General features: G+C 43.6%; 2 protein-coding genes across 3 annotated transcripts; both read right to left on the reverse strand.

The window, feature by feature from the left end:
- Positions 1-325: 325 nt before the first annotated feature.
- LOC125520660 (spastin-like) lies at positions 326-5,970 on the reverse strand. Of its 2 annotated transcripts, none has more exons than XM_048685624.1 (13): positions 5,584-5,970; positions 5,395-5,486; positions 4,980-4,999; positions 4,272-4,512; positions 4,090-4,185; positions 3,907-4,022; positions 3,746-3,826; positions 2,938-3,061; positions 2,268-2,317; positions 1,500-1,590; positions 997-1,032; positions 808-908; positions 326-689 (listed from the first exon to the last, which is right to left on the reverse strand). In XM_048685624.1, the coding sequence occupies exons 1-13, from the start codon at positions 5,853-5,855 to the stop codon at positions 573-575; spliced, it is 1,437 nt and encodes a 478-aa protein (XP_048541581.1). In that variant the 5' UTR covers positions 5,856-5,970; the 3' UTR covers positions 326-572. The 2 variants fall into 2 exon arrangements, with proteins under 2 accessions (XP_048541581.1, XP_048541580.1); XM_048685623.1 differs by having other exon boundaries at positions 4,980-5,005; positions 5,584-5,968.
- An 18,062-nt stretch (positions 5,971-24,032) lies between these two features.
- LOC125525883 (ervatamin-B-like) lies at positions 24,033-25,231 on the reverse strand. Its single transcript, XM_048690890.1, has 2 exons — positions 24,949-25,231; positions 24,033-24,660 (listed from the first exon to the last, which is right to left on the reverse strand). Exons 1-2 carry the CDS (start codon positions 25,157-25,159, stop codon positions 24,092-24,094), a joined length of 780 nt encoding a protein of 259 aa, XP_048546847.1. The 5' UTR covers positions 25,160-25,231; the 3' UTR covers positions 24,033-24,091.
- Positions 25,232-25,536: the final 305 nt, after the last annotated feature.

The following is a 25,536-nucleotide window of genomic DNA, read 5'->3' on the forward strand; positions in this document are numbered from 1 at the left end:
CTAATGATTTTGAAGAAAGAAAAGGGCACCATGATAGGGACAGACGTCTTGACCACCACCCACCGCCACTGATCGAGATCCAGCTCTGGGCGCCGTCACATGTGCTCTCCCGACGGTGGTGCAAACGTCAAGGCGACGGCCGATACGTCGGATTCCTCCAAATGGTTGACCCGTCGCCATCTGCCCAAATGCTCTATATCTTCCTGTCCCGGTTTCTTTTGCTTCGCAGGTACTGTTTATGATCCATTGATTGTGCACGTTGAACAGGAACATGGCTGGATAATGCAAACTGCGGCTGTTTTACACGATCAGGGAGACGAAATCATAAGCATAAAATTATGTGTAGTGTAGGCGCTGATTTTATACAGCATAAGTTAATATGTAATTTTCGCCCATCCGCACAGCTCATGAGCCAGAGGGATTTTCCTTGTACACCATTTACATTGTTGTGACAAATCAAGTACCCGAGTGGGCATATGTGTGTGGCCATTTAATTACGGCGAGGAATTTATGTACATACAGACCAAAGTAAACCTGTCTGATGAACACAACAGGAGGGAGCGTTACTCTTGTCAGCTTGCGCCGAATTCTTCGTTCCATTTCTCCAGCTCATTCCACTTGCTCTTCTGCAGGCTTGGCCTTATCGCCGTCATCGCGCTCCTGAAATCCTCATATCTCAATGGTCGCAGCTGCGGCACGGTAAGCACAAAGTTAGTGCTTCATCCTTGGCCATCAACCACTCACGCGAGAATTCTACCAACAATTTCAAACAGCAAACATGACGGTTTAGTATACAAAGTTCAGAACCTGGTTTGCTTTAATGGTGAGAATATTCTGTGGACCGAGCTCTCTGATCGGCATCATTGCAGCTTCCTCGCACAAGGCTCTCAGGTCACTCCCAGAATACCCTAAGGGACATATAGATATGTGTCATCATCAAGGACCACTGTCGGCCATCATTTCAGAAATGAACATATAACAGAAAGTGGAATTTACCTTCAGTCTCCACAGCAAGCCTCTCCAGATCATGATCTGCAAGGAAACAATTCCAGGTTCAAACATCGTGGGCAGTACTAGACTCGTGCTACATGCATAGAAAATACTGGCTCGGTACGATGATATGCAAAAACAGAACTTACAGCTTCCTCGACATCACTATCACACCACTATGTGCTGTGCAATTGTACACCAGACACAAAAGTAAAAGAAGAAGCCAAGGTTTCATTTTTCATGAGCTGTATGTGAATCCCTACAATTTGTTTACAATAAAAAACGTTTGGATGTTCATTCACCTTTTACACAGAATGGCAAACAAAGTAATCAATTTTGTAAACTATAGTGATGCATACACTATTGCTTTCAAGGTGCCTAGTTTGTTAGTTAATGTACTTTTGGGGTGAATAAGGGGTACATGCAGAAAATAAGGAAGCAAAAGTGGCACTGAAACAACTGAGCAGAGCAAGTGTCTGAAGGTATAACTAAGGAAAGTAGTAACTTACTGGACAATTTGAATGCTTGTCCTTTGAGCTGATTTTTCAGAAGTAACCTCCGTACATTTGGATCAGGCAGTGGCACATATATTCTTTTTACCTGTTTATATGGTTGAATAGAACATAACATTCATTAAAGAAGTAACAGAAACTAAATTAAAATAGTGCTTATTATAGAAACTAAACAAAATAGTGGGTAATAAAGTGCCAGAAATTCAGTAGGGAAAACAAATACCCTAATGTCCAAAAATGATATGCTAGCATTTGCTATTTTCCATGAACAAGGTTATTTAACAATAGCTTTCAGTTTGCTTTATCAGGATTCAGGAGTTGGTAGCCAGAGAACGTAGAAATCAATTTTAAATAGTGATAATAGAAACGAAGCCAAAATAGGGGATGATAAAGTGCCAGAAACTCAGTAGGAAAACTAGTTCCCTAATGTCCAAAAATGACACGGCAAAATTGATATTTTCCATGAAAACACAGTTATTTAATAATGCTTTCAATTTGTTCTATCAAAAGGAGTTGGCAGCCATAGCAAGGCACTATTTTGAAGTTGTAACTAGAGAAAACTGATAGAATTTTGCTGTTCAGTTCCCGACAATTCTCTGGTTGCCACAGGACCCTGTGTAGGGGGCAAAGGTGTCAAGAACTGGTACCAGCCACCAAGCAGCACATACTCCTGTGCATGGTCTTTTAAATGCAAGATGCAAGAAATTTGTAGACATCATCAAACAGCAACAGTAATCCTAAATATATATGTAAGATCAATCTTACCAATCTTCGAAGAACAGCGTCATCCAACTCTTGTGGTTTATTCGTAGCTCCTAACCAAATGATTTTCATTAATAGAAGATACACACAATAAACAAGAAAATTTCGTACAAGAAAAAAAATAAGTAAATCTGTTGTGTACCATGGTTTTTCTAGATATACCTATGTGATAAAATGTGTATTCATCGATTCATTAACAAATTACAATGAGGGCAAATTATACATCACCCGAGATCACAAACTGGTGTGCCTATTGTGCTGCAAACTGTTTCAGAAATGTCTAATCTACAACTCGTGACAAAAACAATTCTATGTCCTAAACTAATGCTGCTGAAGTAATGAAGGAACTGAGTATTGGTTCCAAGGGTCATTTATTTGCAGAACTCAACCGCGATTTTATACCACGAAGAGGGAATACACAATAGACCTGATCAAAATACAGGATATACTGCATAACATAATAGCAGCAGCGAAGAAATGCTAAACAGCATTGCATGTCCACAAATTACTGTCCTAGCAAATAAATGTTTACAGTATGGGGATTCTGTATTATATGATTGCGACTAAGTACTAATAGTTACATGATAGCTGTGTCCTAAGTATTTTCACTGGAAGCAAGCATAGTGCAAAAGATAACCAGGATTAAACAATCAAAAAAGAAAGATATGCTTACCTATCACAATTACTAAATCATCTGGGTTTGATGTCACCCCATCAAACTGGATAAGGAATTCAGATTTCAAACGCCTGCTTGCATCATTCTCGCTAGCTAACCTTGTTGACATCACACTATCGATCTGGATGGTAAGGTAAAATACAACAAAACACATCAGATCCCACTTTTATAATCAAAAGGGGAAAGGATACATAAAAAAAAGTTAACAGAAATGTACTTTGTACTTAGTGTTTCTGAAAAAATAGCATTTCAAGATCTTATACTAAGATAGCAGGAATGCAGATACCATATATGTGCTCAACTGCTCATCTAAACTTCTAGGAAGATTTGACTGAAAACGGCAACTTTGTGCATAAGCCTATGCAGAATATGTACAATGTGTAGTGCATACTTCTATTCTGTGTAAATTTAGAAAAAGCATGTATTTACACTTTTACCTGTAACAAGCGCATGGTTCAAACAAATCAAACACTCCAAAAGAAAACTATTCTGAAAATATGACAAGCGACCAATTTCCCTATCCGAACAACTAGTGATAGCATGGTCAAAATAACATCGACAAGCTTAATAATAAGAAATAAATAAATAAATATTACTACTCCCTCCATTCCTAAATATAAGTCTTTGTAGAGATTTCACTATGGACTACATACGGAGCAAAATGAGTGAATCTACACTCTAAAATGCATCTAAATACATCCGTATGTGGTCCATGGTGGAATTTCTACAAAGACTTATATTTAGGAATGGAGGGAGTAGTACATAATTTCAACAAAATTTGAACGGTAAGGTTTGTAATGAGGACCTCATCCATGAAAATAACAGACGGTTGCCTCTCGACAGCAACCATGAAAAGTGTCCGAACAAGCTTTTCAGCTTCCCCTACCTGTTTTTGCCAACGAAATAAGGTTCAGACAGCAAAATATGCAAGTATCTGACGAAGTAACATATATAGCAACCACATACCCACTTTGATGTCAACGAAGAAGCTGAAACATTAAAAAATGTTGCTTCAGATTCTGACGCAACAGCTTTGGCAAGCATTGTTTTCCCATTCCCCGGAGGACCAAAGAGAAGCAGCCCTGAAGAATAGTTATGAATTTTAGAAAAGATCCAGAGAAAGGAAACCTTCAACACGAACAAGTTTACCTTTCGCAGGCCTCCGAAGACCAGTGAATAAATCCCTTCGCTTAGTAGGTAAGATAACCATTTCCATGAGTGCTTGCTTTGCTTTGTCCAGACCAGCTACAGATCAAACCAGAGAATAATGACACCATGATTAATAACTGGGCTTGAGCCAGAGCGCACAAAGAAAGTCAACGGTTGCATACCAACATCATCCCATCTGACAGATGGACTTCTATCCACGATTGTCGTATTTATCATTTCAACAAGTTTGTCATCATCCTTTCCACCAGCTCTTTGCACTGGCTTGGATCCACCATCGCTATTCTTCTGATGAGAGGACGCTTGACCACCTCTGTTAAAGGTGGGGTTAGACTGCACAGCTGACTTACGGAAGCTAGTTGATGCTGGTCTCTCAGGCCTATTTACTTGATTGTTTGTAACAACCTGCAGAAATAGCGCACATGGTAATGGAGGACTTTTCGACCAATGCACTCGCTGCAAAGTACTCCTTAAAAAGAAAATAGACTTCAATATGTATATAACTATGTAACCCAGGCATCTAGCTAGCTTTCTTTTTCTTACAACAACTTATTTTGATCAATGTTTGCTACCGCACATAACAAGAACTCAAATAGATGCATTATACTAGCACTCCTAATCGTAAGAGTTCACAAGAACAACATATCCATAGCAAGCAGACTTGCATTGATAAAGTAGCACTGCAGCAGTACCAAATCAACAGATCAGTAAAACGCTGTTAACCGGGAAGGAAGCAAATAACATGCCGCAATCGTTTTCACTAAAACGCTAGGTACAAGACAATTCAGAATGTACCAAGTAGACACTAGACAGTTGAAGCTATCAGGCAAACCATGTACCACGTGTAAAAATTCAACACTAGAAGTTTATACCTTCTTGGGGACTGGTGCAGCTGCTCCTACAATGTCAGACAAAATGAAACAAAGTTAAAATCCAACTAATTGAAGTCCATAATTGCAACAGTAGGGAAATGTATGTAGGACCTATGTGAGCAATCAAATCAAACTACTTAAAGTTAACTCCCAATGAATTATAGTCCACAATCGCAAAAGTAGGGAAATGTATTACAATTCACTAATGGAATCATATAGGCATTAACCCCTAAATTTACACAATTATGAAGTGATTAACACAACAAAACTACAGCTACGATCACAAGAATGTTGGCTGCTTCTAACGTGTTCGGACTGACAAGTGCACACACATCGCTGAACAAGTTTCACATGCGCACAAACTTGATAAGTCGGGAAAACTGGGGAGAAAACGAAGAGGGGGGGAGAGGCTCACCGCTCCTCCCGCCGAGCACCCTGAGCCGCTCCTCCACCTGCGTCTGCCACTTGGCGATCTTGTCCTGGTACACCCTCACCTGCCCCCTCTCGCTGCAAACCCCCCACACAGCACACCAATCAGCGACCTCAATCAAACCCTAATCAAGCCGCGCGCGCGCAGCGGAGGGAAGGGAATCAGAGAGGGGACCTGGAGGAGACGGCGTCGGGAACGCGGGCGGCCTTGGCCTCGAGCATGACGCGGAGGGCGTTGCGGTAGTGCGCCTCGGCGTCGTCGGGGAGGCCCCACTCCTCGGCGCGCACGGCCTTGTCGATCTCCTCCTTGGCCAGCTCGAAGTAGCCCCGCAGCTTCACGGCCACGCGCTCCCCCACCACGGCCGCCGCCGACGGCGCCGGCGCGTCCATGTGCGGCGCGAAGAGGAGCGACGAGAGGGAGTCGGCGAGCGCGCGGAGGAAGCTCATGCGCCGGCGGGGGGGAGCATCGTCGGAGATTCGCCGGAGGAGGGGAGGGGGAGGAGGTTTGCGTGGGGCCTTGGGGTTGTTGGGGGAGAGAGGCCGGAGAGTCTAGTCCCCCGCGGCACGCATCTCCCGTGGGCCGACGCTGCCGTTTCTCGGGCCGGATGGTATCTTTCCTCCGTTTGACTTCACACTGTTCTGGCCCGAAGACCATGGCCGCACTCGCGTGGCCCGCCCTACCCCACACGGTTATATCTCGCTTCACACGAATATAGTTCATGGAGTTAGGAGCTCAAATATCGAGGCCCACAAGTTTGTGAGACACGGGGTTTGGCTCTCATGTTTGGTTAGGCCAACTTGATGATCTTTTTTTCGTCTCTGTAAACGGAGACAGCCCTGGGACAGCTATGGCTATAGCCCCAGGCCTAGGAACAACTTCACTCAACATAGCATAGCCGCAGGCTTAACCTGCTGCTAGCTCCGCCACTGACTGTAAACACTGTGACAATTAAATAGAGCTTCAGAGTTTGTCTTAAAAAGAAAAGCCTACCTTGACACACAAAAAGATGGAATCTGCTATCAATTCAGGCGCAGCACGAGCGGCCCGGCTCAGGACTCCCTCGTTTAAGGTTCCCTCGTTGTACTTTTCTTCTGCTTTCTCTTTCTTTTTTGTTTGGTTATTTTTGTTTTTTCATAGATTTTCTTCAATTTTTTCTTTGCTATGACTTAGTTTTATTTTCATTTTTACTGGTTTTCTTCATTTCTTTTTTGGTTTTCACAGATTTTTTTTGTTTCTTCCTTTTTTACTTTTACTCTTTCTTGCTTTTCCTCTCTCTTTCCTTATTGCACTGTTTTCTTGGTTTTATTATTTGCCTTTTTGTTATTTACTTTCGTTTCTTTATTAGTTTTCTTTTGATTTTTCCTTTTATATTTTCACCACGTGTCTACATTGTTTTACGCATTATACATTTTCCATACATGACAAAAAACTTTTACATACATGTTTAATATTTTTCAAATTCATGATGAACATTAATTTTAAATAAATATTTCAATATCTATTCTGGTATATATATATATATAAATAATATTTTCTAAGTAAGTACAACTTTAACCATTTTCATATATATGACTAATTTTTTCAAACATATATTTTGATGTCTAATTTCTTCATGCAAATTGTACATTTTTCTTACATGATACATTTTTTATACATGTATAACCTTTTATATATACACCTTTGACATTTTTCATATACATGACTAACATTTTTTTAAACTTATATTTTTTGATACATCAGGAACATTTTCATATACATATTATACATTTTTGTATACATCATGACCATTTTATATACATGTTTCATTTTCCAAATACATTATTCATATTTTTTTAAACCTATAATTTTTATTTCTAATTCTTTTCATACTCACTGTACATATTTGTAAACATCGGAAACATTTTATATACACATTTAACTTTTTCAAATGCATGACTAACCTTTTTTTAGTGTTTTATGTAATTTTTTTGTAATATATATAAATATTAAGAATATTTGGATGTATAAACTAAAATATAAAAATAAATCATAAAAACAAAATGAAAAGTCATAAAAAAGCAAAAGTAGGCAGTTACTTGGCTGGCGCATCTCGCGGTCACCTTCAGGCCAGGCTATCTCCATCTCAAGCCAAGCGAGAGATATAGGGTTGCCCACCAAATAGCGACCAAACATGTACCCCCACTCACCCACTATGTAAACTTGGGCCAGCCCAACAAGCTCCCTCCTACTTTCGTAATATTCGGTCTTTTTCTAATTTTTCTTTCATTTTTTTGGCTTTTTTCATCTTCGCTCTAACCGATTTTTCATTTTCTATTTTCATTTATTTTTATTATTTTTAAATCTCATGTTTGCTTTATCTTTTCATTTTAATTTTGCTTTATCTTTTATGTGTTTTCTTTCTTTTTATTTTTCATTTTGCGAACAACTTCCAAATTCGTGAATTTGTTATGAAATCAGGCATATTTTCGTATTCATTATCGTTATTCAAAGTCTTCAAATAAAAAGTCAAATTGTAAAAAAATCATATTAGGAAAAAAATTAAATCATGAATAATTTTTGAATCACGAACATTGTTTTACAAATTATGAAACACTTATTGATTTGAATATTTTTATGACACTAGAGAAAGTTTTAATTAACCGGTAAACATTTTTTGCATCAATGATTTTATTCATGAACATTTTTTTAGAAACATTTTTTGAAATGCATGAACATCTTTTCGGTTCAATGATAATTTTTTGAATTTATGAACTCCTTCGGTAATATGGGAACAATTTTTGAAATTGGTAACCATTTTTTTAATTTCAAAAATATTTTTTAATTCATGAAAAAAATGAATATGCAAAAAATTCTCAGAATCAAGAACATTTTTAGATTTCCCAGAAAAATCAAAATCACGAACTATTTTTGAATCCACGGACATTTATTTATTTCCCGAACATTATTCAAAATCATGAAAAAATTATTCATTGACATTTTAGTACTTCCTGATAAAAAAACCATTTTTGAAAAAATTACAACTTATTTGAAATCCCGAATTATTCTATAGAGTAAGGATAAAAAAGAGAAAAGATAAAACATAGGCAGGAAAAATTTATTATGCAAGTATGCTACAGATGTCTCACGCAAACTATGTATGTGCAATGGAGATAGTTCAAGATGGATGAAAATGCCTCACTGAACCCCTTGTTGTGGATTGGTAACTGCCCTTCCCTAAGTATAACACTCATAGGTTATGGATAGGGAGTTGGCCCTTATACTCATCATAGGAAGCTTGTGTATGTAGGTTTTTCTTCGAACAATAGGAAGCCTATTGGTCATATATGATTCTTATTGCACCATTTAGCTGACATATTTTTCTTTGTGTGGACACTTACACAAATCGAACATTCACACAAACCTTCTAAAACCTACCACGAACTCGAAAGAAGCAACTCCTGAGATTTATCACTAATACAAATGATTTGATTCATTAGCGGATATAGGGGAGGGGTCAAGGGGGCCATGGCCCCCATACACATATTACAATTTCTATTTTACAAATGCAAGGTTTGGCAAGCAAGCACATGCAAGCGGCCTGTTTTCCTTTTCCTTTGTAGCTCCACTTAATGAAAACAAAATCCAGACGGTGAAGTCACGGTTTACGCAGTGCATGGGAGGTTGCGTTCAAGAAAGAAATTGCACATAAACTTACATAATGCAGCTGGACCTGGACTGTTGGGGAACGTAGTAATTTCAAAAAATTTCCTACGCACACGCAAGATCATGTGATGCATAGCAACGAGGGGGGGAGTGTGATCTACATACCTAGTAGATCGACAACGGAAGCGTTTGGTTCATGTAGGTCGTACGTCTTCACGATCCGACCGATCAAGCACCGAAACTACGGCACCTCCGAGTTCTAGCACACGTTCAGCTCGATGACGATCCCCGGACTCCGATCCAGCAAAGTGTCGGGGAAGAGTTCCGTCAGCACGATGGCATGGTGACGATCTTGATGCACTACAGCAGCAGGGCTTCGCCTAAACTCCGCTACAGTATTATCGAGGACTATGGTGGCTGGGAGTGCCGCACACGGCTAAGGAATAGATCACGTGGATCAACTTGTGTGTTCTAGGGTGCCTCTGCCTCAGTATATAAAGGACCAAAGGGGGGGAGGCTGGCCGGCCACATAGGGCGTGCCAGGAGAGTCCTACTCCCTCTGGGAGTAGGATTCCCCCCCCCCCCAATCCTAGTTGGAATAGGACTTGTGGAGGGGGGAAAAGAGAGAGAGGGGCCGGCCCCCTCTCCTTGTCCAATTCGGACCAAGGGAGGGGAGGGGCACGCGGCCCATGTAGGGATGCCTCTTCTCTTTTCCACTAAGGCTCATCATGGCCCATGTAGTTCCCGGGGGGTTTCGGTAACCTCCCGGTACTCCGGTAAAATCCCGATTTTACCCGGAACACTTCCGATATCCAAACATAGGCTTCCAATATATCAATCTTTATGTCTCGACCATTTCGAGACTCCTCGTCATGTCCGTGATCACATCCGGGACTCCGAACAACCTTCGGTACATCAAACTGCATAAACTCATAATATAACTGTCATCGTAACCTTAAGCGTGCGGACCCTACGGGTTCGAGAACAATGTAGACATGACCGAGACATGTCTCCAGTCAATAACCAATAGCGGGACCTGGATGCCCATATTGGCTCCTACATATTCTACGAAGATCTTTATCGGTCAGACCGCATAACAACATACGTCGTTCCCTTTGTCATCGGTATGTTACTTGCCCGAGATTCGATCGTCGGTATTCCAATACCTATTTCAATCTCGTTGCCGGCAAGTCTCTTTACTCGTTCTGTAATACATCATCCCGCAACTAACTCATTTAGTTGCAATGCTTGCAAGGCTTAAGTGATGTGCATTACCGAGAGGGCCCAGAGATACCTCTCCGACAATCGGAGTGACAAAACCTAATCTCGAAATACGCCAAACCAACATGTACCTTTGGAGACACCTGTAGTACTCCTTTATAATCACCCAGTTACGTTGTGACGTTTGGTAGTACCCAAAGTGTTCCTCCGGTAAACGGGAGTTGCATAATCTCATAGTTATAGGAACATGTATAAGTCATGAAGAAAGCAATAGCAATATACTAAACGATCGGGTGCTAAGCTAATGAAATGGGTCATGTCAATCACATCATTCTCCTAATGATGTGATCCCGTTAATCAAATAACAACTCTTTTGTTTATGGTTAGGAAACATAACCATCTTCGATTAACGAGCTAGTCAAGTAGAGGCATACTAGTGACACTTTGTTTGTTTATGTATTCACACATGTATTATGTTTCCGGTTAATACAATTCTAGCATGAATAATAAACATTTATCATGATATAAGAAAATAAATAATAACTTTATTATTGCCTCTAGGGCATATTTCTTTTATGGACGCCTAGCGCGCAATATTTCCGGAGAGAATCCGGCTCGCCATGACGGCCGGGAGACAAGACAAATCGGCTCGCCTTGACGGGTAGCCCGCTTTTGAATGATATTCTATTCTTGACGTTGCTTGATACCGGCCCCTCAGATCATGCATGGGAAGTTGCACGGATCGCCATCTTGTGAAAGATCCGGATGAGACTAGCCAATCCACCGAGCATCCCACTCCATAGGGCGTGTTTCAGATGCATTCACATTTGGTACATGATTTGCATTAACACATATGATGGGTATCCAATTAGATATAATTCATATATATTCAATCCCTAGATCTATCTTACTTTCCTACTTGGTAAATGTCACACTTGCAGATTTGGTCTAGCGATGGAGATAAACAGAGCGTCTTTAACTTTGAATTCAGATTTAGTACGGGTTGTACCAAAGCAGAAGTGGTATCCCAGATGAAATTTGTACAAATTCTGAATTATCCAAAAACATGGAACTGAGTCCCAATTTCATTTGCGTTAATTGTGTTCATAATCATGGATGTGCTACACAGTTTTGACTTGTGCTAAGCTGTAGAGTCAATCAAAGTTGTGACTGACACTTATCTGAGCATATCTAATTGTGTAGCTTGCCGTCCGTACTATAGCTGCTTACTCGGCTGAGAACCGCATCTAATTGACTATCAAAATAGTTAGTATTTGTCAATGAGACTAAATTTGATTGCTGCTTTTGGTTTTTTGTCCTTTTGCTAGCTAGCTAGTCGTCTTAGTCACAGGCACAACTTTGATCCGATAACAATAAATACAACAGAGCAACAAACAATGACGCACTATAAACAAAGAGAACAAGTGAATCAAGCACGGCAGCTAATTTAACACTCTACGACTTAGGGCCCTCCCTCACATAGTATGCACAAATAAACTTGATGGCTTACTATTTACAACTTATTTGAAATCCCGAATTATTCTATAGAGTAAGGATAAAAAAGAGAAAAGATAAAAGAAAGGCAGAGAAAAATAGGGGGCGTCCCGCCCGCATATGGGCCGGCCAAAAACGGCGCATGAGGGGGATCGGGTGAGTTGGCTGGTTCAGATGAGGAGGCCCCCTCAGATGGTACGCGCTGTTTTTTTCTTCTGCCTTTTCTCTTTGTGTTTCTATTTTGTTCTTCCCATTTTTTGAGTCTAATGTTACTATTTAATTTTTTTATTTTAATCCTTTTATAGTTTTATTTTTTTTGGTTTTTGCACTTTTTTGGTGGAAATATGCATATAATTTCAGAACATGTACATGAAGTAAACAATTATCACGTATTGAAAGATATGTATATAAACCTTATATTCATGTAGACGAGTTAACGTTTAGAAAGTTCATGGATGTTCTTAATATATACATGAACATTTATATATATATATATATATATATATTGGAAATAAAATGCTCATCACATATTTTAAAACATGTTCATGTACAACAACAATTACTATATTAAAATGTTTACGCAATTTTGGATAAATCAAAACAAAAAGAAGCAGATAATAAATATATACTACAAAAATGGATTGACATGAAAAGGAAAAAAGAGAAACTGGAAATGAAAGGAAAAAGAATAGAAACCATAATCTAGAAAGAAAACAAATAAAAAAGTCACCCAACCAAGCTCGACTGGGCTCTATAAAACTAACTGGGATTTGGGACTCTGTCATTACTTATTGTTACTCACACATTTCGCTAAGATTGTTGATATCTGGCAAACAATTAGTGATGTCCTTACTATGGCTTTGTTTAAGCGCCATGAACGCCTCTTGATCTAACCTTGTTTAGCAAAACACCATGTTGGTGCAAAAAAAAAACGACATATCCCATGATTGCTCATGGAGCGGAGTACACTTAGATGATCATGATAGGGTGCATGCGAGACAAACGATTTTACCCAGGTTGAGGCCCTCAAGGTGGAGTTAATACACTACATCCTGCATGTCTAATTTTATTGACGGTGTTCGTCTCGTATGAGATCTTGTAATATTTGGTGCCGACTTGGGAGGCCATACCTCCCCTTATATAGGTGTACAGGAGGTAGGGTTACAACAGTCCAAGTCGATTTACATATTGTAACCACAGCTGATCTACCAGGGCCCAGGCTATAGCTGGGCCGCGAGGCTGGCCTGGCGATAGTCTTTACCGGGGAACAGATACCCCTGATATATTCTACTGTTAGTAGCCCCAGAGTCCGTCACGAGCTCGGCTAATTTGGCTTTATGTTGAACGAAATGCGCCACCTTGGATTGCTTGGCGAGGTCTTGAGGGTGTCCTGAGTATCCTTGCAATGCAAGAAAATGTCTTGTGTGGGCTTGTGTTGAAAGGGTTGGAGATGACGCGATCCGCCGGGCTTGTTACCCCAAAGAGGAAGGTGCATGGTGAGCAAGGTGTCCGACCTTCCTATCTTCTTTTGTTGTTGGAGACATCCGGTTTCACAGGAAAAACCGGCCTCACCAATGCTTGTGAAGCGTCGCGATTCCCAAAGCCACATGCCCTTCGAGTTCCTGCTGCCCAAGGAGCTCACTTGTAGTCTCGCCAGTGCCCCCCTTCTGGCCAGCCAAGGATTCAACCTGTCCGAGTTGACCAGCGACACACTCCTCTGGTTCCTAGTCTTCATCAGGTTCCAAACCGTCGTATGCATGCGCGTACCGCCTGGTCGTTGTCAGAAATTTGATGGTCATTGTGCTAGCACTAGTGTAGAAACGGGCTATAGCCCCGTTACGTAAGGTCCTTTAGTGCCGGTTCTATAACCGGCACTAAATGGTGGAGACTAAAGGTCCCTCTTTAGTCCCAGTTCAACATAAACCGGGACTAAAGGCCCACCACGTGGCATCGGTCATTGTACGTTCATTTTCGGCTCATCTTTATTACACAACACCGAAAAGATCAAATTAATACAAGTTCATACACACTTATTCTCATAAAACAACATACAAACTCTCTAGCTAAAGCATTTAAATGCAACAACAAATGCAATCAATATCACAACTAAGGTAACAATTGATCCAACAACATAATGATACCAATCCTCACTACCAATGGCATATTTTTTAATCTTTCTAATCTTCAAGCGCGTTTTCTCCATTTTGATCTTGTGATCATTGACGACATCGGCAACATGCAACTCCAATTCCATCTTCTCCTCCTCAATTCTTTTCAATTTTTTCTTTCAAATAATCGTTTTCATTTTCAACTAAATTTAACCTCTCGACAATAGGGTCGGTTGTAATTTCCGGTTCACATACCTCCTAGATAAAAATATCCATGTCAACTTGATGGACATAATTTTTTATAAACACGAAATGCAACAAATAGTTATAAAAGAGAATATACCACATCTGAATCATAAACCGGAAGAGGGCCGACGGGGACGGATATCAAAACCATGGCACTATGTATAACAAACAACGTACGGGTAAGAAAATTATAGAAGTAACTATATATCTAAATCACACAAACATGATTTTTTTTATATAAAAAAATATAAGAACAAGAGGCTCACCACAAGGTGGTGCCGGCGACGGGACGGTGCGGGCGATCGATGGTGGTTAGGACGGAGACGGGAAGGCACTAAGTAAACCAGACCTACATATGCAAACTAAGAGTTATTTTGAGCTCAAATTGCATATAAATCAAATAAACTACCACATATAATTCCTCCCAAACTAAAACCCACAAATCACTATACTTATAAAGCATTGCAAGAGCTAATCTAGCAATGAGAGATGAAAGGACAAAGTTGCTAACCTTTGTGATCACTTGGATGGATGGGGTGCCTTCAAATCTTAACAAATTTTGTCAAAAATGGAGGATGAGCTCGAAACGACAATGGCTGGAGCTACAGGAGCTGTAGCTCGGGACGACAATGGCTGGAGCTACAGGAGCTGTAGCTCGGGACGACAAGGGTGAGTTCATAGCAGCAGCCACTTGGTTTTTGCCTCATGTATATGCAATTGAGGCGGCAGAAATTCAGGCTATAAGGAATGGATTCTGGCTAGCACAAAAAATTGGCTGCACCTCCTTGATAATCGAGTCTGATAGCTCAACTGCACTTGAGGCGGTGAACCAACATGAATTATATGGTCCTGATGTTGCTGTGACTACAGAATGCAACCTTATACGGAGGGAGTTTGCATCAGCGACATGCGATCACTGTTTTCGGGAAGCTAATGAGGTGGCCGATGCTCTAGCAAAACACTCCTTTAGTAATAGATGCTCTGAATTTTGGGAAGCCTCCATTCCCGACTTTATTTCTCACATTATTGTAAAAGACCTGTCCATTATTTGAGAAATAAAGTCTTTTCCTTTCAAAAAAAGAAGTGGTTGCGCATGTATACATATGATACATGAATTTCACACATATTAGACTTGTTATCCGACAGCTCGTTTTCCGAGTCGCAATAGAAGATGCAACGGGCTAGATGCCAGGTGCATTTGAGCACAGGCACCAAAACGCCATGCTCTAGTTATTGACTCTATTGCATGATTAAAGGGAAAAGACTGAACATAAACTCTTTTTACAATGAGTCTCTTCTTCACAGAACTGTAACTGGTGCTATATTATTAGAAAAATATGAAATGCAAGTCGTTTGAACTATCATTGCGCCAGTAGCTGAAATTCAACTATTTGCTATTGTTGTCACCAACAGAACATTTTTTATAGTTCAGAATCCAACCAGATAGCTCGCACATTGCTTCCTTTAGAAATATTATCAAGCTAAGCCGAATAATTACATGTGGTTATCTTAACACCTTAAAGCCTAATGATATAAGAATATATTGAAGGCACACATGATCATGTTGTATAGATAAAATCAGCTACCTCATACACTAAAAAAACTCCCAGGCATATGAAACTGCTAGGGGTATAAAGTAGAACATGATGAATCCATATTCGATCTTGGCATGAGAGGTGGATTGGGAGAGAAGGCGGTACATCATATAAACTTGCGTCGCCATGGAAATGCCATGGCATACATATCTCTCAAGCAACATGGTTTGCGTTGAGAGATTGACAACTACATATCAAATTGGAGAGTGACAACTTGTAGCAAGACACTGGACACAAGAATGACAGGGACGATGCCTGTGAAGAGAGAGGGGGAGAGGGATGGTGATGAAGCAGTACCTGGTATTTCTTGTGGCACGAGATGGTGAGCAAGAGTAAGACATCAATTTCATTGAAAGGAATCGAGCAAGACAATAGATCTGGTGCCAGTAGGAAGTATGAATGCTCAGCAATGCAGAGGTCGTCTCATCGAATCCTTTGTACAACATCATCCATCATCCTCCTCTCCTTGCCTCCCTTGTTTCTCCCTCACCATCCTCCGTTCTAGAAAGCGTGCATTAGGTCAAGAAAAATAACTTCTCGGAGATGATGCATTGGGAGTCATGACGTACACAACTTACAAAGGAGCAACTGCCTTGTGGGAGTAGATCAATAGAAGGCGACCGGCGACCAAGTGCGTAATCAGGCGACTTCATTCACAGAGGCTACCAGATGCATAGGGAGCAGCCATGGGGTACACAATTGTTGGGTGAGAGTAGATCAACCGAAGGTGAGGTATGAACGACCAAGTGCGTAATCAGCCGGCTTCACGGAGGCGTGCAGATAAAAAAGAAGCAATCATGGCGTACAGAGCTACAAAGAAAACAACTGCCTAGTGAGAGTAGATCAATAGAAGGCGAGTGGTGATGGAGTCCGTAACCAGTCGTCTTGAGGTGAGTGGCGGAGGCATGCATGAGATTGCGAGAAAACACTAGTGGGGGTGAAATCGAATCTAATGCTTTTGGTACACGATCATCAAAGAGGTGAGAGGAAAATTAACTAAGGGCATAGGTGGGTAATTATTTTCACATCAACCGGGATCCATCGTCTGTCATTATCTAATTAACGGCCATATATTTGTGAGTTTTGTGGGATTTTCTAGCACATTTATCTATTTTGATCTATATAGTGCTTTTAGTATATAATGGAAGATAGGTAGATGGATAGATTGTATGTGCAAGACTGGTCGTGCGACAAAGATTAAAAGGTGTAATGCAGGCCCACTGGCCATTAAAAATCTGCCATTATGAAAATTTAATTTTTATGTTTCTTATTAAAAATGGCCTACCAAATTAATGGCGGGATGTTTTCATTTCTTGTGATATTTACTAGCTTATCCTATATACCTAAGAGAGTGATCCCCTCTAGTACTTCTAATTACCTCAACATGTGTGCTTCCACATCATCAAAATTGTTGTACCGTTAGATTTCTAGCTTGCTCCATTAGCATTCATCTGACCTATGCATGAAAATCCTTCACCATGCGACATGCATTAGTGCATTCTAAGCGGGTTTTAAATTGCATTGTATTTTATTGTAGCATGCACAACTTTTCATGATAATATTATTTTTATGCAGAATTTCTCATATAGTTTAGATTGTAAGGAATGAATTAGTATTCTACACAATGTGTAGAAACTATATATCCAATTCCACGGCAACGCGCAGGGTATGGTATAGATTCCTTGTTTCTCGTGTTTCTAGTTAACCAATCAAGCACATTTGATATATGATGATAAAAAGGATGGATGGCTCACATGATCTACAAACAGAGTAAAAGAACTCAAAGTCTTAGTGTTGGTTGCTTAGCAACATAGCCTAGGAAATGGCGTACATGATTGAAACGGTATGGAAAGGCAACAAAAAATGTGTTCTGTTTGCAGTCTCGGCCTGAGAATGCTAACCATACTCTTTTCCAATGTGAGATGTCTCCTTGTGTTCATTTTCTATCAAAGAAGTTGTCGGATGGGCTGAAATCCCAGCAAGCATGCAGGGCGTTTCTTTAAAAAAATTAAGTGAGCAAGCAGGATTTTGCACGTATATATAACTGGTTTGCTATGATATTAAGGAATTATACTCTTGGGATTGGGGGGATTTTGCACAAATTTGTACACACTTGAAATTGTTGGCCGACAAAGCAATGGTGAGGTGTCAACTATCTAGTGGTTGCATGGATTCTGTTAGACAAAATAGGGTTTGGAACAATGCTCGATACCCTTGGTGGGTACGGCTGTCATATATTTATAAGAGGAAACCGTACAAATACAAGTTATGTTACAACACGTATATCTAATATATACTTAGTCTAACACCCTCCCTCAATCTTAACTATGTCCTGAAACACTCAGAAGGTTAAGATTGCGACAACATCCTTCAAAAGAAGGCAAGGGCAAGGGTTTAGTGAAAATATCAGCAAGCTGATCCTTAGAAGAAACAAACTTAATCTGAAGGAGCTTCTGAGCAACACGTTCCCTCACAAAATGATAGTCGACTTCGATGTGCTTCGTTCGGGCATGAAATACTGGATTGGATGAAAGGTATGTGGCACCGATGTTATCACACCAAAGAACAGGTGGCTGAGTTGGGGAGACCTTCAACTCTCGAAGCAACGACTGCACCCACATGATCTCAGCTGTGGCATTAGCAACAGCTTTGTACTCAGCTTCGGTACTACTCCGAGACACCGTAGCTTGCTTGCGAGCTTGCCAGGCGATCAAGTTAGGCCCAAAGAACACAGCATGTCCCCCCGTGGATCGCCGATCATCAGGACTACCAGCCCAATCGGCATCAGAAAATGCTGAGATCAGTCCAGAACGTGCAGGCTGAAGATGGAGACCATATGAACCAGTGTGACGAACATAGCGTAAGATACGCTTAACAGCTGACCAGTGAGAATCACGTGGTGCATGAAGATACTGGCACACACGGTTAACTGCAAATGATATGTCTGGTCGAGTAATGAGCAAGTACTGCAGTCCACCCACAATGCTGCGGTACTCAGTGGCATCCTCAGGAGAGAGCAAGTCACCAGCAAGAGCTGTCAGTTTGTCTGTGGCAGACATGGGAGTCGTAGCAGACTTGCACTGCAACATACCTGCACGACGCAGAAGATCCTGAGAGTACTTCTTCTGAGTAAGAGTCAAGCCACTATCAGAATGAAGAACCTCGAGGCCCAGAAAATAATGCAGTCTCCCAAGATCTTTAACAGCAAACTCAGCACCAAGAGAAGACACAAGCTGATCCGTAGCAGAAGCAGATGAACTGACAAGGATGATGTCATCAACATAGACCAGAATGTACATAGTCACCTCAGGTCGCTGAAGAATAAACAGAGACGTGTCTGCTGTAGAAGGAACAAACCCATGTGCACGAAGAGCAGCGCCAAGACGGGCATGCCACGCACGCGGGGCCTGCTTCAAACCATAGAGAGCTTTGACAAGGCGACACAAATGATGTGGCTGAGCCGGATCAACAAAACCTGGCGGCTGACGCATATAAACCTCTTCTTCCAGAACTCCATGGAGAAAGGCATTCTGAACGTCAAGCTGTCGAAGCGACCATCCGCGAGTAACAGCCAAAGAGAGAAGAACACGAATAGTAGTTGGTTTAATAACAGGACTGAATGTGTCTTCGTAATCAATGCCATACCGTTGTTTGAATCCCTTGGCAACTAGGCGTGCCTTGTACCTCTCAATGGAGCCATCAGCATGTTTCTTCACCTTGAATACCCATTTAGAGTCAATGATATTGACACCAGATGGAGGTGGAACAAGACGCCAAGTGTTGTTTCTTTGAAGAGCATGAATCTCCTGCTCCATCGCAGCACGCCAATGTGGGATGCCAAGCGCTGCTCGAAAATGTCGTGGTTCAGTCGTAGGGTCAGCCTCAGCATGCGCCACACAAGCCGCAAGCCATGCGACAGTGCCGTCAGTGCGCTTCTTCAGTTGGAAGATGCCACTTTTGCTGCGAGTATGGGGACGCAGGACGACAGGCGGAGATGGCACTGGAGCTGCCACACCAGAGGAGCCACTGTCCATCAGCGGCGAGGAGGACGTGCCGGCGGGCGAGTCTGGTGGCACGGTCAGGTTCGGCGAAGACAAACCGTGCGTGATCGGCGTCGACGGACCACGCGACGAAGACTCGGTGACCTGCGAGGCCGCCGGCCCAGGGGATAGCGCCGCGGGTCCAGCCGGCCCGGCCGACAACTCCGCAGGTTCGGCCGGCCCAGGCGACAGCGGGGCCACTGGCCAAGACGACTCGGGCACCCCGTCGGATCCACGTGCATGGGGCATGCACGCGTGATCGACAGCGGGGTCAGGCGGAGTAGTGGCGGGGGAAACCTCGTTGAGCGCCGAGCGCGGCGTAGCAGCAGCTGGCGCAGTTGTGGCCGTATCATCATCCAGAAGCTCAAGTCGAGCGCCTCGTCCAGTCCCTGCACCATGGTTAGGCAACAACAGAGGAGAATATGCAGCATCCACAAATTGATCAGGCAAAACTGGAAAAGAGTGCAACTCGGTGACGGGAGTATCGGTTGGTGATGTGAGTGTGGAAAACGGGAAGACAGTCTCATCGAACACAACATCACGAGAAATGTAAACACGATTTGTCGGAATGTGAAGACACTTGTAACCTTTGTGAAGAGGACTGTATCCAAGAAACACACATTTTTTGGATCGATACTCAAGTTTATGCTTATTGTACGGACGAAGATGTGGCCAACACGCACAACCGAACACTTTGAGTAGGGAGTAATCTGGAGTTTCATTAAGCAACACTTCTAGCGGAGACTTCATGTGAAGACGTCGTGTGGGAATCCTGTTTATCAAAAAACAGGCAGTAACAAAAGCATCGCTCCAGAACCGAAACGGGACAGAGGCATGTGCAAGAAGTGTCAGGCCAGTTTCAACTATGTGACGGTGCTTGCGCTCAGCTGCACCGTTCTGCTGATGTGTATGAGGACAAGACACATGGTGTGAGATGCCAAGCTTCTGAAAGAAGGTGTTAAGGTTACGATACTCACCCCCCCCAGTCTGACTGAACATGGATAATTTTGTGCTTAAGCAATCGTTCAACATGTGCTTGAAATTGCATAAAGACATGAAACACATCAGATTTGCGCTTAATAAGATAAATCCAAGTAAAGCGACTGAAAGCATCGATGAAACTGACATAATAGTTGTGACCACTAACAGAAGTTTGGGCATAGCCCCACACGTCTGAAAACACAAGTTCAAGAGGAGCCGTGACAACACGACTTGATACAGAAAAAGGCAACTGATGACTCTTGCCTTGTTGACAGGCATCACACACTAGAAACTCCTTATTACTCGACTCAACAGGAAGACGATGACGATGAAGCACATGGCGCACAATGGGAGTAGCAGGGTGGCCAAGGCGAGAGTGCCACTGCGACGATGACACCCGAACACCACTGAAAACTTGAGAGACTCGTGGCACATCAAGCGCATATAAGCCGTCGCGAGCTCGACCACTAAGAAGAACGTCCCTCGTGTCCCGGTCCTTAACAAAAAAATGGAAAGGGTGAAACTCAACAAACACATTGTTGTCACGAGTTAATTTAGGAACCGAGAGTAAACTACGTGTGACTGAAGGAACACGAAGGACATCAAGAAGACGCAAGGTTTTAGTGGTACGTGAAAGGAGAGATGCCTGACCAACATGTGAGATGGGCATACCTGATCCATTGGCCGTGCGGACCTGATCGTGACCGGTGTAGGGCTGGCGAGTGGCCAGCTTGTCAAGCTGGCTCGTCAAATGGTCCGTAGCACCCGTGTCCATGTACCAGGCAGGATCCACCGAGTATGAAGGAGTGAACCCGGGATCCGGTGTAGCGAGAGCAGCTTGCTTCTCATTGCCCTTCCCATTGTTTCCAATGCCAAGAAAATCTCGTTTAAAGCGACGATGGCAGCGAGACGCCAAGTGCCCCTCAATGCCGCAGAGTTGACACTCAACCCCACCACCACATGCCTCGCAGTGGAGCCGCTTGCGGCCAGCCGTCTGAGGTGGAGCGGGCGGACGGGGCTGGTTGCCCGAGGTCGGCGGCGCTTTCTGCTTGGCAACGCGGGCGCCCCCACGGAGAGCAGCGTTCGCAGAAGGACCCTCCGTGTAGACGCCAACGGAGCGGCGAGCAGCGAGCCTCTGTTCGGTGTTGAGGAGGCGTGCATAGAGATCGCGAGGCGGCATCGGCGTGTCACGTCCATTGATATTTTCAACAAGAGAATCATAGTCCTCATCAAGCCCATTGAGAATGAACGAAGTAAACTCCTCGTCACGGAGAGGCTTCCCAATAGACGACAGTGTATCAGCCAAACTTTTGACCTTGTTGAAGAAGGCCGTGACGGAGAGATCATTTTTCTTGACCTCACCCAGCTGGTTGCGAATGGCAGAGGAACGGGCCAGCGACTGCGAGGAGAAGCTGGAGTCGAGCGTGGCCCATGCGTCCCTCGACGTCGCGGCAAAGACCACCATGCCGGCCACGGAGGGAGTGAGCGAGGACTGAATGGCACCCAGAATAGCTTGATCCTGAGCGATCCACCGACGATGAGCAGGGTTGGACACCATGACGGAGCCATCAGCGGTCGAGGGCACCGGAACCATGGCCGGGGGACACGGCAGCGTACCGTCGACATACCCCTCAAGGTAGTGACTACGCATCAGCGGCAACACCTGAGCGCGCCACAGGAGGTAGTTGTCGGCAGAGAGCTTCACCGTTACAAGATGAGCGAAGTGAAACGGTCCTGGTTCAGCCACCGGTGCGGAGAGCTGCGAGTCGTACGTCGGAGGAGCACTATACGGAATTAGCGCATCGGTCGACGGAGGCGCACGATAGTGTTGATGATGACCGTAGGGCGCCGTGGGAGATACGCCGTAGGGCTGCAGGGGCGGCGCGATGTACGGCGCAGGGGCGACGTAGGGCGCGCCATACGGCGCCTCGTAGGACACGGCGGAGGACGGAGCATACTGCGCCGGCGACGGCGCAACGTACGGCGCGGGATACGGCCCCCCGTAGGGCACCTGGACGGGGGCACCATGGGGGCCTAAAGCCGGCGGCAGATCACGAGACGGAGTCCTGCCGTAGGGCAGCGACGCAGACGTGTTGTAGAAATTCTGCGGCAGAGACGCATCACGGGAGATTAATCCATCACGGGGCTGCACACGGGAGTTTGGCTCCAGAGATGCATCATGGGCGAGCGATGGATGCATCGCGGGCGATCGGGGCGCTGGTGGACGCGAGCCCGATGCAGCCGGACGGGCCCAGGCGAGCGGCGTGGAGGCCATGAAAGGCGATTCCGTCGCCAGGGTTGACGGAGGCGGCACGGCGGCGGAGGCCGACGCGGCGGCGGCGGCGGCAGAGGAGGCGGAAGCACGGCGCGGATCGAACGCGTCGTCTGATACCATGTTAGACAAAATAGGGTTTGGAACAATGCTCGATACCCTTGGTGGGTACGGCTGTCATATATTTATAAGAGGAAACCGTACAAATACAAGTTATGTTACAACACGTATATCTAATATATACTTAGTCTAACAGATTCTAATATTTGTTTGGGTGGTTTATTAAAGCAGTTTGTTCGATTCAAAGTATATCAAATATGTAAATGCTATATCACCGAAAGTACGGAGGAAGAGAGATCATGACTGGAAAATAGAAAAACTAGGAAAGGTCATGAATTGATGAACAAGTCCAGTGCCAATAGTCTGCCGCGCTCATCTTATTATTATTCCACCACACACTACATCATCACACATCAAGGTTATTTCAGTTTATATACCACAATGGCTAATAGTGTGCATGCATAATTTGCCAGCATACATTAAGGCACTCCCACCGCACTCATGTTAAGCTACATCATATGCATTAAACATATATTTTGATATCTTCTCTAGTGGATTGTATCTAACAGATCCCTCATTTAATGTGTTTTATGTGAGAGGAAAAGTATGAGTTATCTTGATTTTGGCGCTAATAGCTATATGTAGATGAAGATATCATACCCCTCTTTTTTCTCACTAAATAGTGTGCCACATCTAGGGGTTATGACAAAGATATAGTCCAAGGTGAAGCAATTGGACTACCCTCACAGTTGTTAGATCCTAGATAGCTAGCACTCCCTCCGCTTCCAGAAGAAGGCCTAATTTTTATCTCAAATCAAATGGTGTAATTTTTTTTTATCATTTTGTAGACAATTAATACTACCAACAACTATAATACAAAGTTAGTATCACTAAATGCACAAAAAACGTATTTTATTATATTGTATCTATTTAGTATTGTAATTCTTGATAGATTTTGCTTACACACTTGACCGAACTTTGTAAGTCTTCATTATTAAGACGGATGGAGTAGTGGTCTAGAGTCTAGACCGGATGTGCGGCGTAATTCGCAATGCCGCAGAGGCCTGCATCGTGGCCAGGTCCACGTTGCACGTAGAAGTAGCCGTGATCACCCCAATGGACGCCATACGAACTTTTTAAGATCCAGTATTTTCTGCCGTCGGCAAGGGCGCCATAACCCACTGCCAACATGGAGTGGCCAGCCTGCCCGCACGGTCCCGAGAAGATGCCTCCTGTGTAGTTGAGGAAGCTTGCTGGTTCGACCGACATCTTGACGGTCACCGGCTGCTGAGAGACGGCGAGCAAGAGCTCTTGCTCGGTTCGTATGGTCCAGACGAAGCTTGTGATGGACGCAGAGATCATATGCAGCTTCTCCCGCTTGCAGTCTTGGACTCGGTCCACGTACGGGTACGTCTCCTCAGAGGCAACGCCTCCGTTGCGGAGGACCCAGTCGTACGCCCTGAGGTGCGACTCGATCATGCTTTTGTTGGAGCAGTCGCATATCTGCTGGCTCGATAGGCGGACAAGTCTCCCGGAGCGGATCTTGTGCAGCCCCTCGATGGCGCCCGCCGTCGAGATAGCCCAGCAGGAACCTGTGCATGTAGATCAGATATATTACTTGGTAAGGAAGGGACGGAAGGACAAAGTAAGGTTCCATTCATGTTCTAAGAGCCTAGTAGTAGTTCATAGACTAGTATCACATTCGTCCCAAATTATCTTCCATTCATGTAGTGCGAGCCTAGTAGTAGTTCATAGACTAGTATCATCATAGTCCCAAATTGCTTATCTAGACACCTTTTCGTGTTAGATACATCCGTATCTAAAACAAATAATTAGGGACGGAAGGAGTAATAAGCAAGCAACGAGCTCCATTTCCTTACCGAGAACTCCCTGGTCCATGACCGGCGTGACAGCACCATGCGCACGCCAATCGACCATGGGCGGCGGTGTGCGAGCAGTAAAGATACTAGCGGCTGAGCGCGGCGTGAAGGTCACCGACCTCGGCCGCGGGATGCAATTTGCCCCCGATGTGCCTCCCGCTGTGCCTAGGAGGCACACCAGCAGCGCGATCGTCTTGGCCAGCGCCATCATGAGCTCTTAGTGCAAGTTTTTCCCTTGCTCTCCACTAGTCTCTCTGATCAGATCGTTTTGTGTGACGTTTAATTTGTTCTTAGCCTTTGTGCGTGGCTGATGAGGCCCAACGGATGCATATGTATAAAGATGCCAGGGGAGGTTAGGGCATCTCCAAAGCTGACCCGCAAATGGACACGGAAAATGTCTGTTTTTATGTCCGGGTGTGTTCTGCGGACATGATGCGGGAGGGAGCCATCCAAAGATATTCACAAATTAATCCGATTGGGAGGAGAGAGAGTAGAGGTGGATCATGCATGTGATGGGATATTGTGTTGTGGTGTCCAATTGAAAGGAGAGAGAGGAGAAGGAGATCATGCATGTGAAGGAGAGAAAAA

Source organism: Triticum urartu, chromosome 7 (assembly GCF_003073215.2).
Source record: "Triticum urartu cultivar G1812 chromosome 7, Tu2.1, whole genome shotgun sequence".
Taxonomy (NCBI): Eukaryota; Viridiplantae; Streptophyta; class Magnoliopsida; order Poales; family Poaceae; genus Triticum; species Triticum urartu.